At 31.7% G+C, this 14,991-nt stretch overlaps 1 protein-coding gene across 10 annotated transcripts in view; it reads right to left on the reverse strand.

The window, feature by feature from the left end:
• The window catches only part of Fmr1 (fragile X messenger ribonucleoprotein 1), a 35,218-nt gene that overhangs the window by 4,326 nt on the left and 15,901 nt on the right, over nucleotides 1–14,991 (reverse strand). For all 10 annotated transcript variants that reach the window (XM_026379896.2, XM_026379893.2, XM_026379895.2 and 7 more), the window contains 8 exons: nucleotides 13,903–13,996; nucleotides 13,701–13,817; nucleotides 11,326–11,496; nucleotides 11,158–11,236; nucleotides 7,591–7,700; nucleotides 6,593–6,727; nucleotides 3,104–3,190; nucleotides 340–535 (listed from right to left, as the gene is read on the reverse strand). In XM_026379896.2, the coding sequence (XP_026235681.1) occupies nucleotides 340–535; nucleotides 3,104–3,190; nucleotides 6,593–6,727; nucleotides 7,591–7,700; nucleotides 11,158–11,236; nucleotides 11,326–11,496; nucleotides 13,701–13,817; nucleotides 13,903–13,996 (989 nt within the window). The remainder of the gene's footprint in view (nucleotides 1–339; nucleotides 536–3,103; nucleotides 3,191–6,592; nucleotides 6,728–7,590; nucleotides 7,701–11,157; nucleotides 11,237–11,325; nucleotides 11,497–13,700; nucleotides 13,818–13,902; nucleotides 13,997–14,991) is intronic.

Raw genomic sequence — 14,991 nt, forward strand, 5'->3', positions numbered from 1 at the left:
CCAGCACATGCCTGACAAAAAATGAGCCACAGTACACAAATGAAAAAAGTTTTGGCTATACAGTAATAAAATCAGGAGAGGTCTTAAGTCATCAACACACAAGGGCTTGAGTGGATTTATCCCCAATCAGAACATGGACAGAACTCAGAACTGCCCTGTTGAACTATGTGTGTCATTATTAGGTTTTACTCTATGTCTCTTGAAACACAATTTGACCCACTGTGAATTGGAAACCATGTAGTGAGAAGTTGTTATAATGGGGTTCTAATGATATTAGAGATTAGCAGCTATTAGGTCTAGGAACAGATAAAGTTACTGAGTAAAATGCTTAGTTTGTACCTGAAGTATATCCAGGACCGCGTCTGCCGTGCCCCCTATTTCTGTAAGGTCTACTACCTCGACCCATTCCTTGACCATCCTCAGTCACATAGCCTTTTTCCTTATCTGTACGATTTGGTGGTGGTCTAGAACTAGCTCCAATCTGTCGCAACTGCTCATCAATTTGTAATCTCTCCAAACGCAACTGGTCTACTTCCTATTTAAAATATACAAGATAACAGTAAAAATAATTTGACATTTTTCTTAATAATATCTTTCTCCTTTTTATCAGATAAAAAATATACTGGAAATATTTAAATTTCAGTTCTAAATTTATAGTAAACACTGTTACACAAATTATCAGGAAATTGGTCTCCTTAAAAAAGAAAATTACTATAGATAACAGGTTATTGATATCCAGAATTAGAAATATAATAAAAACTCAGAATTAAAACTATACTGAATAAAATTTATGTTTATTTGATTTGGCACAATTATCCAATTATTCTATGGCTAAGGCACAAATATGCTATTTTTTGGGACTTCTTGATGATAGGATATTGAATAAAGCAATATTAAACTATATAAATACAGATAAATGACATTTTAAAGTATAGCCATCTAATCTAAAAAAAATCACACACTGTAAATTATCTTAATTAAAATAGATTTGCCAGTTAAGATCTCAATTTACAAATCACTGAGTTTGGGGCATCTTTTGCTTTAAAAGAACATATACTATTTTTGGATGTGATTATATAGTTAGGAACAATTATTTTCCATGAACTAAAAATGCTGATGTTCCTTATATAAAAGGGGAAAACACTTTAATAGCTGAACAATAACAGTTCAGTCCTACATTATTCCTTGAAAACCCCTTAAAGTCTACAACTCTACTACAACAAATACAACAAACAGTATATATTCAGATGATTAAAACATACAGCTGGGGTCTACTGACAGACCCTTATAAACAGTACTTCCAATAAGCTATAGTCTGTCAAATCCAGACAAAAACCTAATTTTAAACCCTTGTCCTTCCAATCTACCCATAAATATCTCATTTACTGGCTACAGGGAATCAGAACCATAACTACAGTAAGTACTGGGTGTTTCAGTCAAGTAGAAGTCATTGTAGAGACTGTCTATATAAAAAGTCACTGGAAAAAACCCTGAAAAGCTTAAGTTCCTGAAATATGGTGTGGCATCTGGAAAAGAAAGGTCAGTTAAGGATCACCTGTGCTCTAAACCACACAAGAATAAAGGAGAGAATGCAGCTGAGTGAGTGGCTGCCTCCAAAGGTACAATAATAGCTCCTGGAATGGATATACGGATCTTTCATAACAGAATGGTATTCCAGGGTAATACCACTGAGGCAAAACAGTCACCTTTTGGTGAGAGATGCCAGGCCCAATCAAAGGAAGATCTGGTGATAGAAAGAATGGAAACAGGACAGCTGCTGATAACCAACAAGTTATTCAATTGTGAAGAATAAATCAAAAGATCTGAGAGAGAACATTAGTCAAAAGAACAAAGGATTTGATACAGTGCAATCCTAACTGTCCAGGTCTTCACAATCATTTAAGCTAAGAAATGAAGAAAAACACATACAACAGATCACACACAAAACACACTGTTAACAACAATAACAGCAACAACAAAAAGCAAATCAAAAAGGTATCCTACCCATGCAAACCTTGCTGGATGAAACCTTCCCATTTTAAATTATTAACTGATCATCACTAAGAATGAACAAAATGCCCAGCTACTGCACTATTTCTTCCTTTCACTCTGATTTACATATAATTGCTCTCTTTTTATTTAAGTCAGCAAAATAAATCTTATTAGGATAGTGCCATAAAAAATGGAAAGCTGGATTACTTTTTAAAGACTATTTAATACCAGCTGTGTTATAATTTTGATAAATAGAAGTACAAAGAAGAAATTATAAAAACGAGGTAAGAGTACATTTCATTATATTACAGGATATATTATAGGCCAAAAGGAATTTCAAAAAGCATTTAGTTTAGGGAAATAACTTGCCTAAAGTCATATAGCTAGTTCTTAGTTAAAGAGAGACTAGAAGCAAATAGCTATATTGTCAATCCAGTGCTCTTTTCACTATACCTTGTAGCCGCTTGGTTCCTACCTCCCAGCTTGCAATCTAGAGGTAGAACTGTACAAACACTAACTAAAATGAGCAATTACAAGAAGACACAAATAGTTTGTATTTTGAAAAACAGAATAAAGAGAAAATATGAAGGGCAAACATTTAAACACAGTAGTTCATGAAATGCTGGAATTTCCTTGATAAATGACATAAAAGGGACAACAAAGGTGAGTGTTAGACACAAAATTTAGTGTGGAAAAAATCCACAAAAGCTAGAACGAATCAATTGGATTAAATGGCTAGGTATAAGAATACCAAAATTGAGTGTAAGGGTTTAAGAGAATAAGCAGAAATACAGGAATTTATTGAGAATGGAATATTAGGTTCTGAAATTTACAATAAAAAAGTAAGTTGTGTTTTTAGAAGGAATATATTCAAGTTAAACAAATTAAGTATTTTCTCTATTTTCTTTTACAAGGCCATACATTATTATGCACAGGCTAGAATGATTCTGAACTGCTAAAAGATTTACTATAGTTTTTAAATTTTAGTGCAAAAGGATTGAAAGTTAAATTTTTCCTGTTCTCACAGCATATTAGCAATGTATAATAGAGTTGATGTTTAATACAAATAAAAGTATTTTCCAGAAAAATAAAATATTTTTTCTATTCTCACCTTTAAGTAGTTCAGGTGATAATCCAAGAGAACAGTGGCATTAGCTATGCTATCCTTTGTTCCCACAAAAACAAATGGTACCATACCCTGAAAAATAAATTATAGCAATGAATGTATAAAATTAGTGATGAATGCTCTGAAAAAATACAAGTAATTACTAAATTCCTACCACAGGGTCTGGTGAACAATAGGTACATAAATGTTTGTTGAAAAGACAAATCAATATATAAAAACAAAAGTAGTTGATGTATTTTACACATCTATTTTGAATAAGGACAGATCAATATAGCAATTATTAAATGTTGGCAAAAAACACTGATATAATTCAAATTTATGCAAGCTTTAACATGAGAAGTATAGACAAATGCTCTAATTCATTTACTACAAGTTTTACTAAATCAAATTCTTTAAGAAAATAATTCAAAACTAGATACCAGGATTTCAAAAGTAAAAAAAAAAACAAACCTAAACTTTGTTGAATAAACAGAGTACAATCAAAACAGGAACAAAAAGAATTAGGATATTGAAAAATGCACTGACAAATTGAGAGACAAAAAAGATACAGGCACATTCATGACCCAAATAACAAGACCATATATATTTCAATAACATATTCTGAAAATTTTAGAAGGATGAATTACAGGGAAAATTTGCTTTTCTCTCTATGGATACCACTTTGATATTTATTAAATAAAATCATTAGCGGTTCCTTAGTTGTGGCATAGTTAAAACTACAGTTTACATGTCATTTATATGCCATCTTTCCATTTATTACTATATAAAACATTTTCTGTGGCTTGATTGTTTTCAAAATAATCAGTTTTGGTCTGCAAATTACTCCTTGCTAATATAGATGTTATAATGAAGGATTTAATACCCCTGTGTATCTGGAAATTTTTGTTGCTTTCAATTGTTTAAAATTATAAAAATGATTGATATAATCAACCTTCTAAATGTACATTTTCCTCATTTTGTATTAGATTTATAGACTATTTCCAGGGGTCATACAATGAGAATAAAGTACATGAACATTTTTATATATGAAAAATATTAATAAAATGTTCTTGCACTGTTACATGTATTGAAACTGTCATCAACAATGTGAGAAAGAATGTTTCACTGTATTCTCCTTTTGCTTTCCTTTCTTGGTTGATTGGATGGGTAAAAAATTATGATTCCTTCTATTGACTTCCCTCAATTACTAGTGAAAGTTATAATTTTTGCATACTTTATATAATTGACTGTTAGATTGTAATATTATATATTCTATAATAAAAGAAAACAGATTTTTAAAAAGCATAATCTAAATATTTATACTTCTGACTCATCACTATAAATGAGAAAATAAACTCTTTCTCATCACAAGCAATAGGGAAGCCTAGGGGAGATTTGTAAAAAGCAGGCAATTATGACATACATTCAAAATTGAGAATATTTCAATATTTTGCTATTGAATACATATGGTTACTGATATTTATAAACGATTAAAGGAAAACTATGATGGTAGCTTTGCTGTGGATATAACATAACTCTCTAGGCAAAGATAAAAGGTATGAGAAGCCAAGAAGCTCTCCCTTGAGCAAAGCATTGGTCTTTCATAAGAGCATTCATTTGATAAGTGTTGCTACTGTTGGGATGGTTTTACCTGCTTGCATTCAGTATACAGCATCTAAAAGGTATGAATGGGCTGGCACAGGGTTTTTTCCCCTGTACATGAGCATGGCTGTTGATGAAGAACAAAACTGAAGAATCAGAAAAACACCACTTTCAGACTGACATTCATCTAATAGGCAAGGAACTGCCTTCTGAGTAGCACTGGCCACCTAAAAAGAAGCCAATAAAAACTCCTAGACTTCATACTGATTTGTTTTTGCACATGTAACATGTAAAGTATGGAATCATCAGGTCTATAAATCAGAATTCCTTTCTCAAATACATCATTTTAACTCGTATTTTTTTTTTTTTTGCCACCTAACTTTGTTACACAGCTATTAATTGTGTTTTCTAAAATCCCATTTAAGAGAATGCTACACCCTTCCCAAACAATCACCAAAACCAGCTTTAAAATTCTGTGTTACAGATTTGGTTAGATTGACCTTGAAGAAAATCATTTAAAAATATTTTCTCTTACACCAGGTCCAAATTGTTTTACTAACCAAAGGCTACTCTAATTTAAGTACCTATCCAGAGGACCTGAGTAAATTAAAAGAAAAAATAAAGTAGAATGGTGGCCTTTAATAGAGATACCAGGAAAAAGTGATTACCTATTCTAGTATGAGAACTAGGCTTCCCAGCAGAGAGGAATATCCAACCCACTTGAAATTACAGTTTTGTGCAAAATGACACTTGATTTTAATCTCTTCTGAGTTATAACATCTTTTCCAAAAACAGCTCTCCTAGGCCAGGTAGGGGGTGCTGCCCTTAAGGATCTATACAGTGTGGTTGAGGAGATCAACAAGTGAACATATAAAAGTTCTATGCTATGGTTTAACACAATGAAGCACAAAGGAAAAGGTTCTTGATGCATTCAGGGAAGGGGAACCTGAAGCAAGTATGTAAGCAAAGAAATGAGTAAGGTCAAAGTGAGGTTGGAAATGGAGGAGAATGAGTGCTCTGGGAAGCATAAACACAAAGTTTTCTACTGCACATATCTAGAAGCAACAGAATATGATAATGTTCAAAGAATTCCAAGTACTTCAGTATGGCTCAAGCTTCTCTAGAGTACAAGGGAGAAGAGTGGTGACAGATGACACTGGATAAGTAATTGGCATGAAAGCCTTGAGCTTTGTCTGCAGGAAAATTAATACACATTTCCACAAATACTCCTTCACCAGCCCCCAACTAAGAATGATCATTTATAGTCTTTTTTTAACAAGGGGAATAAACATTAAAATATAAACCTAAAATATATTTTTCAATGAGTGTCTTCCTACTTGCCAAAACTTGAGTTCAGGTTTCTGGAATTCCCTATTACAACTGATCAAACCACTAAATACCTAAAGAAGTGTAAGGATTGCAAGTGATATTATAAAAACTCTTTTAACAAATGATATACAGAAGATTGGATGTAGGACTTAATTGTAGGACTTCTAAAACCCATTTCTAAACTGATAGCTTAGTTCAAATAGTGAAAATGAGTTTCTAACTGGTTTTTTTATCTTTAAAAATAGCTTAACCGAAGGCACATTTTGAGCTACAAGGCCTGCAAACTTAAAGGAGATAGAGCATGGAAAAAATAAAGTACAGCCTCACAAGAAAAATGCAATCCTGTTATGTTTATGGTGTTAAGAGTTGTCGTTCTGAATAAACAGAAAGTATGTATTACTTCGGTTTGTAGTATCTCATCAGTTCACTAGCAGATCTAAAAAAATAGAACATGAGTAGTTCACCAGTCTAACCAGGAAAAAAAAATATTCAAAACACCAACAGTGACATCTGAATCAAAAAAATTACTTTTAATGTTTTCCAAATTGACAAAATAATTCTTACCCTCTGGACTTTTGTACTGTTTGGTTGAGTAAAATGGGTGCTGTTTTCCTTTATATCTAAATGTTTTTTTTCTTCAGAGGGATTAGGTCCAACCCTTGAATTATTGGAAGGTAGGGAATTTGGTGGCAAAATTTCCTTAAAAACAAGCACAAAACACAAAAGATAAAAAGAACCATTTTTAAGACTTGTTAACTCCATGACTGCATAAATGATTATTTTTTTATTGGTTGTTCAAAACATTACAAAGCTCTTGACATATCATATTTCATACATTAGAAATGATTATTTTTTTAAGAATGTAACTTATAGAGTACTTTGGTATATTAACATCATGCACTAAAAAACTGCAAAGGATTTAACTAAAAGAACCTTTCACAAAAAGTGGGTAGATGTGTGAAATTTGACATTTGGAGGTGACAGTATCTTAAAGAGTATTACTGCACAGAAGGGCATAACCTCATTTCCCTCACCCCATACAAACACTTCAAATGTTGCTACCAAAAGGCATATATTCAGGAAAATAAAAGTGAAAGTTATAAAAAAAAAAGTTATGTAAAATTTAAAGATAAAAAAACCATAAGCACACATAATCCTGAAACTAAAAAAAAAATGTCAAAGGTGGAACACGTTTTTGTTAGCAACATTAACATTTGAAAATGCTTCACAAAGCATTTTCACACATTATCTCATTAAGTTGTCATTAATGCCAAACCCAGTGATGTATGTTTCATATTAAAAAATTTGTAACTAACCATTTTAAAGATTAGAAAATAAGATTTACATAGGTTAAGATGACTAATCTGAAGTCAAAGCATTAGACAACAGATAGAGGCCATCATGTACAACTATACCGTTAGTTATATCAGGCATGTTGGATGATCAAAATATCTACAGTCACATATACATATGTGACAGAGAGGTCTAAGTTAGTATGTCAGGTAAAAAATAGAAGACTTTTACTTTTATTAGACAAACCAGAAACATGAAATATAACATACCTCTTCCTGTGGGACATTTTTCTCATTTTCGGCCTCAATTCTCACCCTCACAACTCCTGACTTGTCCACAATCTCCTGAATCAGTTTTCCATTTTTTCCTATTACTTTACCTAAGTAAGAAATGAATAATTCACTCACATTCTCCTGTAAATTATCTCACGTATTTGTGTATGTATGTGTTTACACATACACATACACACAGAATTGTAAGATTCAAATAGAGGCCCCTGTTGTGACAGTTAAATTAGTTTTCTCCTTGATTAGGTCATCATAACTTAAATGCCTTTGGACAGGTGCTACAGTTGATTAATACTTATGAACTGATTGGGTAATTCAAACTTCTAAGGAAGTCCAAAGATAGTCTATTACTTTGCATACGTAGGAGGTTATGTACAATTTAAACTTGCTGGTAGTGTGGTGCTTTATTATTCTGCAAAGTTCTACAAAAGAAATTAAGGAAAGAATAATTGTAAATATCCATGCTCAACTGACAATTTTGATTCTTATCTACATGTGATTTAAATCTTCCTCTTTATCCATTCATTCTCATTTTTAGAATTTTATAAAAGATACTCTAAGTTTAAAAGTGGCTTATGCAGGTATACATAGATCTAAAAGGAATACAATCTCTCACGCCAGTCTGTTAAAATATTATTCCTGTGTAGTACTCAAAAATCATAGAATAAAAGATCAAGGTAGCACAATGAAAATCATAATGAAAAAGCAAAAGCTTAAAACCTGTGAAGTACTCTTCACTAAAAAACCAGAGTTCAAGTACTAGTAATAAATAGGCACTGGATTCTTTCCCTCGTTTTAGAAATTCCAGCCACATACATCACTGGGACATAACTGCTTTCAGAGCCATCATCACACATTAGTATAAAGCAAGACATTACAAATATAATAACTACTAATTCTAGAAATCTGTGTGTGAGTTGTATCTTATTTCAAGAGCTCAGCAAGGTATCCATCATATGCTTGCCCCACTAGCTTTTTTGAGGCAGAACTGAGGAAAAACATGTAAGCCAAAATTTACTTCGAGCCAATCCTAGATAAGAACTCAGTAAAGATCTCCTCACAGAAGGATCCTGTGGCTCTTGTAATTAGAACACAACTTTGACATTTTTGCTGTGTGTAGCTGCATCAGAGCCTTTGGTCTACTCAGTGGTCAGGAAACAACAGATGCCATTAAATTAGAACACATGACCTAGGATCTTTTGACAATTATTTCTGGTCCTATTCAAATAAAAAGGAGAAGAGAAGGGACAGTGAAGCTACCTGGATGGAGTTTCCCATAGTTTGTTTGGGTACTGGGAATTGAACCCAGGAATGCTCTACCTACCACTACTTCTTTTTAATTCTTCTCATTTTTTTTTTTTTAATTTTGAGACAGGGTCTTGTTAAGTTGTTGAATCTGGCCTTGAATTTGCAATCCTCCTGCCCCAGCCTTCAGAATCACTTGGATAACAGGTTGTGCCACTCTACCCAGCCCACAGTTTCTTTTTATTTATAATAGCTATATTTTCATGAATCAATGCTGGTTTTAATAAAAGTCTAAATGAGTTAGCAAAAAAGAAAAATGAGATTTTAGCATGTTTCTATTAAGATAATATCTTGACTATCCTAAGTATTATACAAGTTTAACACAGCTGAATAATTAAACAAATTCATTGTCAAAGCCAGGGAAGAACAAGAAAATTTTAAGAAAAGGAAATCATTATACACACTAAAGAGAGTTTGGGAAAAATAGATAATAAATCATATTGTGAGACCTAACAAAACTCTTGTAATATTGATTATGACATCTCCCCTAAAGATTGCCTTGCCTAATCTTATGTAAAAATGATTTCTTAAAGTCCCCAAAATTGCCAGTTTTGTAGAAGCCCTCTCAAAAACAGAATACTCTCACTTTACTAAATAGAAACACAACACAACAAAAAACAGGATGATTTACTTCACAAGGCTTTCTGGTAAAAGATACTTTCAGAGATCCTCTTCTTTCCAGTTAAGACTATAGGTAGAAATCTACATTTATTTAATAAGAAATTATGCAATTCAATATTAAACAATTATTTTGAATCCCAACAGACAATTGACTATAATTCTGCTTTACTGAAATGAGGTTGTTTTGAATAAGGTAAAGGAAATTGAATTGAGTCCACTATTATGCCCAGAACTGCACTAGGTACTTTATATGTACACATATACATAATTCTGTAAGGTGGATATTTTATACTTATTAGATAGGTGAGGAGAGAAGACTCAAGGAAGCTAAAGACTAAAATCCAGAGCCAACCCCTATGCCCAAGCACCTTCCCCTACCATCATGCCTTCTCTAAAACAATGTTTTATGAGACATATAAGCATCATCAATTTGATATTTTTTTTAAAAAACTAATACTACATTTTCATAAGATTTGCCAAATTTACAATAATATTTCTTATTTAAAATTGTAAGTGCTTGCTTGAAAAGCTATAAAGAAGAAAATAAATATCATTTATAATCTTACCATCCTGAGATATTCACTTCACCCTGTGCTATACATACATTTTCTACACAACTGGTATGTGAATTACCTCAATAACATTACACATTCATGTTCTTTAATTTGTCTGTAGTATACAACTGAGCTATTAATTCTGCATTATTTCACTAGTATTTGTACTTTATTTTTAAGCTGATTTTCTGTGGGAGAAAAATACCATTACTAATGTTTTTTAATGACATTAAAGATGTTTACAACTCTATGCTGATAAAAAGCAAGTTATATAGTTCTGAAACTATGTCCACAAAATGCATAAGTCATCCTTGTTTTATTTTTTAAACTTTCCCAAGAAGTTGCATTACCTCCTACAGCAATCATGATTTCAAGGTTAAAAGATTAAACAGGTACAGGCAAGGCAATAGGTCTCAATCTTACTTACAAATTAAAATTAAATTTAATTTCCTTGATAAAATTACACCTGTTTTTGATATGTTATACTAAAAATACCTGCAGCATTTGGGAGGGTTGGTGAAATGTTCTTAGATATTAGCTGACACTCATGATGGTGATGGTCATCGAACAGTACTCAAAAGTTAAAATAAGAAGTTACCAGGAACTTTGCAGAAAGTCCCAGAGACATTTATTTACTTCTGGCTTAAAAACATACTAGATTTAAGTAACTTGCATTCAGATTGTCAAGTTGAGATAATTAAAATTAATGCTATATTTTATAGCCCTCTTAGGGAAATCAAATACCTATCTACTATGAATTATAAAGATACCAACTATCATTCATTTAAAAAAAAACAGTCAATTTTAAGATAGAGACACTATACAGTGGGAAGTCTGGGTTTTAACTACCAAAGCAATCTCCTTTGCATACATTCTGATAATATAATCTGAGTATCATACCCAGTAAACCCTTTCTCAATATGGTACCAACAGACTAGACTATATTTCAAAGATTGCAATTCAATTAAGTGATACTCCTGGGTGAGGAAAAATTGGATTCTATTGGTATAAAAATTGTTTACCTGAATTTTATTTTTGTGGTGCATGTTAATGGTTATTTCTGACTCACCTACTAAGTTTCTTGGAACTTGTATGACATCTTCAGCAAATTCAAGAAAGCTTCTAGCCTTTTTCACTGCATCCTGATCCTAATAAAAAGGGAGAAAGTTTCAAGACAAAATGATAAACCAGCAGCAACACTGATTTGGGGCAGGGGGCTAGTTAGTAAAATATTTACCTCTCCATAAATATGAAACGTGCAGGTATCTTCATCTAGATCAATAGCAGTGACCCCAGGTACTTTTCTAGCTTGCTGAATATTAGCACCATGAGTACCAATAGCTAGACCCATCAGATCTTCTCGTACAATAAACTGTTCATGAAACCTTGAGGCAAGCTGCCTTGAACTCTGAAGAGAAATACACATCTGATGAATATGGTTTATCAACTATTAAGACAACTGTATTTAGGTCAGCCATGTAAATTATCTTGACCCTGTATATTAGGGGCCTATAAATTAGTTTCAGTTGAAAACTAATTTTAGAAAAGATCTCCCACAGCATAAGTACTTTTTAGGTTATTACTGAAGGTCTATGCCATTTGATATTAAAGGAAAGAGTTTGTCGACAATTTTCCAAGGTAACTTTTGAAAACCTATTTGCAAGGCTGCCTTAGTTAACCAATATCAACAATTCAGCAATTAACAAGCAGATCAAATGTTCCCAAATAAACACCAGCTCACTGGATCTGACAGACTCAATATTATTTAGGCAAAAACACTGAAAATTTCATCTTTATAGAACATTTTATTTTTATTTAAGGATATTATTTTTCTTCCTGGAAATAGTACATATTTAGGACTTAGAATCACTAGGTACTGTGTTCTAAACATCCCTCTCTTTAAATGATGGCATCAAAAGAATATATTCCGTTTTCTCCAAACCTAAGAAAAGGAATTTTAAGACTTACTGTCATAGAAGTTAAATTGATTACAGCATGCCAAAGATTTAAAACTTATCTCACATATGCATCTGAAACCTAAAATTACAGCAGAGTCTGTAAGACCTTGTGATCTGGATCCACAAGTATAATGAGCTCTTTCAAATATATTCAGTAATGACAAAACTAAATTCCACTGATACCCCAAACTTGTGGATAATCACTGTCTTTTAAATAGTATATAAAATTTTAATGTTTAGTTCTATCATGCCAGTAATGCAAACCAAACGTATTAGTGGCTCATGTTGAAAATGGGAATTTCTTATAGGAATATGTGAATCTCTTTAATATTAGTAGTGAAGGAAGATAGGCATGCACACTAGTTCTCATTATTCAACACACCTGATAATTGAATGAATATATCTAAATGTAAATAGTTTTATAAGTACAATTTCCATTTTTTTTTTTTTAGATTAGAGTAGTAAAATTCATTAAATATTTCTAGGACTTTCCAAGAAGTCATGCTTTTTGAGTACGGGTTCATTAACCTGGTTCCTTCTTTTCACTGATGATTCACTGATAAATGGTAAGCCAAAGATATGGTAATAGAGCATTTAAGAAGAGGCATATGCGTATATTTTATAATACTCACAATAAAAGTAAGAAGGCTGCTCTGGCCTATAAATTATAAGACAATCACTAAAGAAACCACAAAATTGTGAACACAGGGATATCGAGAAAGAATGAGAAAAACAAAACAAAACAAAAAACAACCAATCAAACAGACCTCCATGGTCATAAGGAAAACAAAGTAAAATTTTCCTCTCTTGCTAACAGTTCAGTAATCACACATCAAGTTAGAATGTCTATCAAATTTTGTAGGGTTTTACAAGAATATAGTCTTGACTACCTTCTCTCCAAAACTTCAGTTTGGAACTTCTTTTATATATATATATATATATATATATATATATATATATATATATATATATATATATATATATATATTTCAACTGATGCTTTCCCCCTGATGAAATGAATAATGATAAGGAAATCTGGATTTTGACAGTAATCTACTTGAGTTGGCACATTGAACCATAATCCATTTAGTTTCTATGGTAATGGATGGAAATACTAGACTGTTATCAATGAAAATAAATGTATGATGATGGAAATTATAGGAGAATTAATAAAAGTAGATAAAATGCACCTTAAGAGACGAAATAGTAAGTAAGGGAAATAGCCTCTGGCAGGAATCTGAAGACAGGAGTTTTAAAGAATGACAACCAATTAGAATGAAGAAGTTCTATACCCTTTTAAACAGAGATAAACATACATAATGAAAGGAATATGATTAGATATTTTAATAATTTCTAGTACTTTAATGATAACATGTTATATGGAAGAAGCATTACCTCATTTTATTAGCAGCTTTGACAAACTTACAGTAAAAGTGCATTGACCAGAAGTCCCATCAAATATATGAACTGCTTAATTTTGAAACATCAGGCAAGAAAACTTTACTATGATTATGACTCATACAATTTAGCTTTCTAAGCTAAAATAAATTATTAAGAAATACTAAATGAATGACAAGCTGCCCATATTCAAGTTTTGGAATTATACATTTTACTCAAGGTAGCCTTACGAGTAGTGCGAGGAAAACTGACATACCTCCAGCTGCTTACTAGCTTCTTCATTTCTCAGTATCAGAGACAACTTAGTGCGCAGACTTCGAAAGTGCATGTCAATCAACATATGTGCTCGCTTTGAAGTGACTTCATTGATGGACTAAATGATTAAGTTAACAACGTTATTATCAAAGCAAATTCCCCAAGTGAAATAAACCAAAAATAGACAACTTGGAAACACTCACCAAAATGACAAGCTGATAATTTTCTGGATCATAAGTTACAGAGAAGGCACCAACTGCCTTTTTAAAGTCCTTATGTGCCGATTCTTTGGCACACCTAGAAATAAAAAGAAACCCATTGTTGAGTGATTACTAACTACTGACAAAAATATATTCAGATTTATACTTAGGAGAATCATGGATTCATATTAAATTTTATTTATGCAAAATACATTATATCCATTTAAAAGATTAGTTCCTTTGTTGTATATCTTGAAACAGTCAAATCAAGCACTTGATTTTATAAAAAAAAAAAAAGAAAAAAAAAGAAAGATTTATGTTCTAAAGGAATTACTTGTGGGTTTAGATTACCAAAGGAAACATATTTAGGGGAACCACTCTTCTCTGTAGGCTTTCCAATTTTGGTTACATATAAGTCAGTAGATTCCTTGAGTCAATATTTAAAAACTTATGGGGATAGCTACTGGGTATCCAATTTTGTTTTGGTTTTCCTTTAAATTTGAAGGAAATAAAAAAAGAAGTATGAATGAGAAGGCAGAAAATTTACGTATAAATACAACCTCTAGAATAAAAAAGGGTTTCTATGTATTCTGATCTGCAATTTATCTGAGTTGCAGTATGTCCAAATCAAACTTACTATATGCCCTTGATAAAATTTTTAAAAAGTAATCTCTTAACTGAAGTCTTTAGCCATTACTCCATATCAAATATTATAAACATATCTTCAATATTTTTTAACCCTGCTTAGTGCATATTTATTTAAAAATATTTTAGCTAAAGGGGAAAAATCTGGAGAAACTTTCATAGTCTAGAATTTGATTTGTCAAAATCGTAATATTTGTTTTTATCAGTTCTGAAATCTTGAAACTTACAAAAATGTTAGTTTATTTTACAAAACAAATATATGTTATGTACATTAGTTATTTTTCTAGCCAACTAAGTTTAAACAAGCACCAAGTCTGGCTGTGATTATATAACTAGAGAAAACAAAAAAAGTTATTTTCTAATTACTTTTCAGACCAAACCATTTTTTGCCAAAGCTTACTGAAATTAAAAATTGACTTGTACTATTTTAAAATTTATATTATTTTA

Source organism: Urocitellus parryii, chromosome X (assembly GCF_045843805.1).
Source record: "Urocitellus parryii isolate mUroPar1 chromosome X, mUroPar1.hap1, whole genome shotgun sequence".
NCBI classification, from domain to species: Eukaryota; Metazoa; Chordata; class Mammalia; order Rodentia; family Sciuridae; genus Urocitellus; species Urocitellus parryii.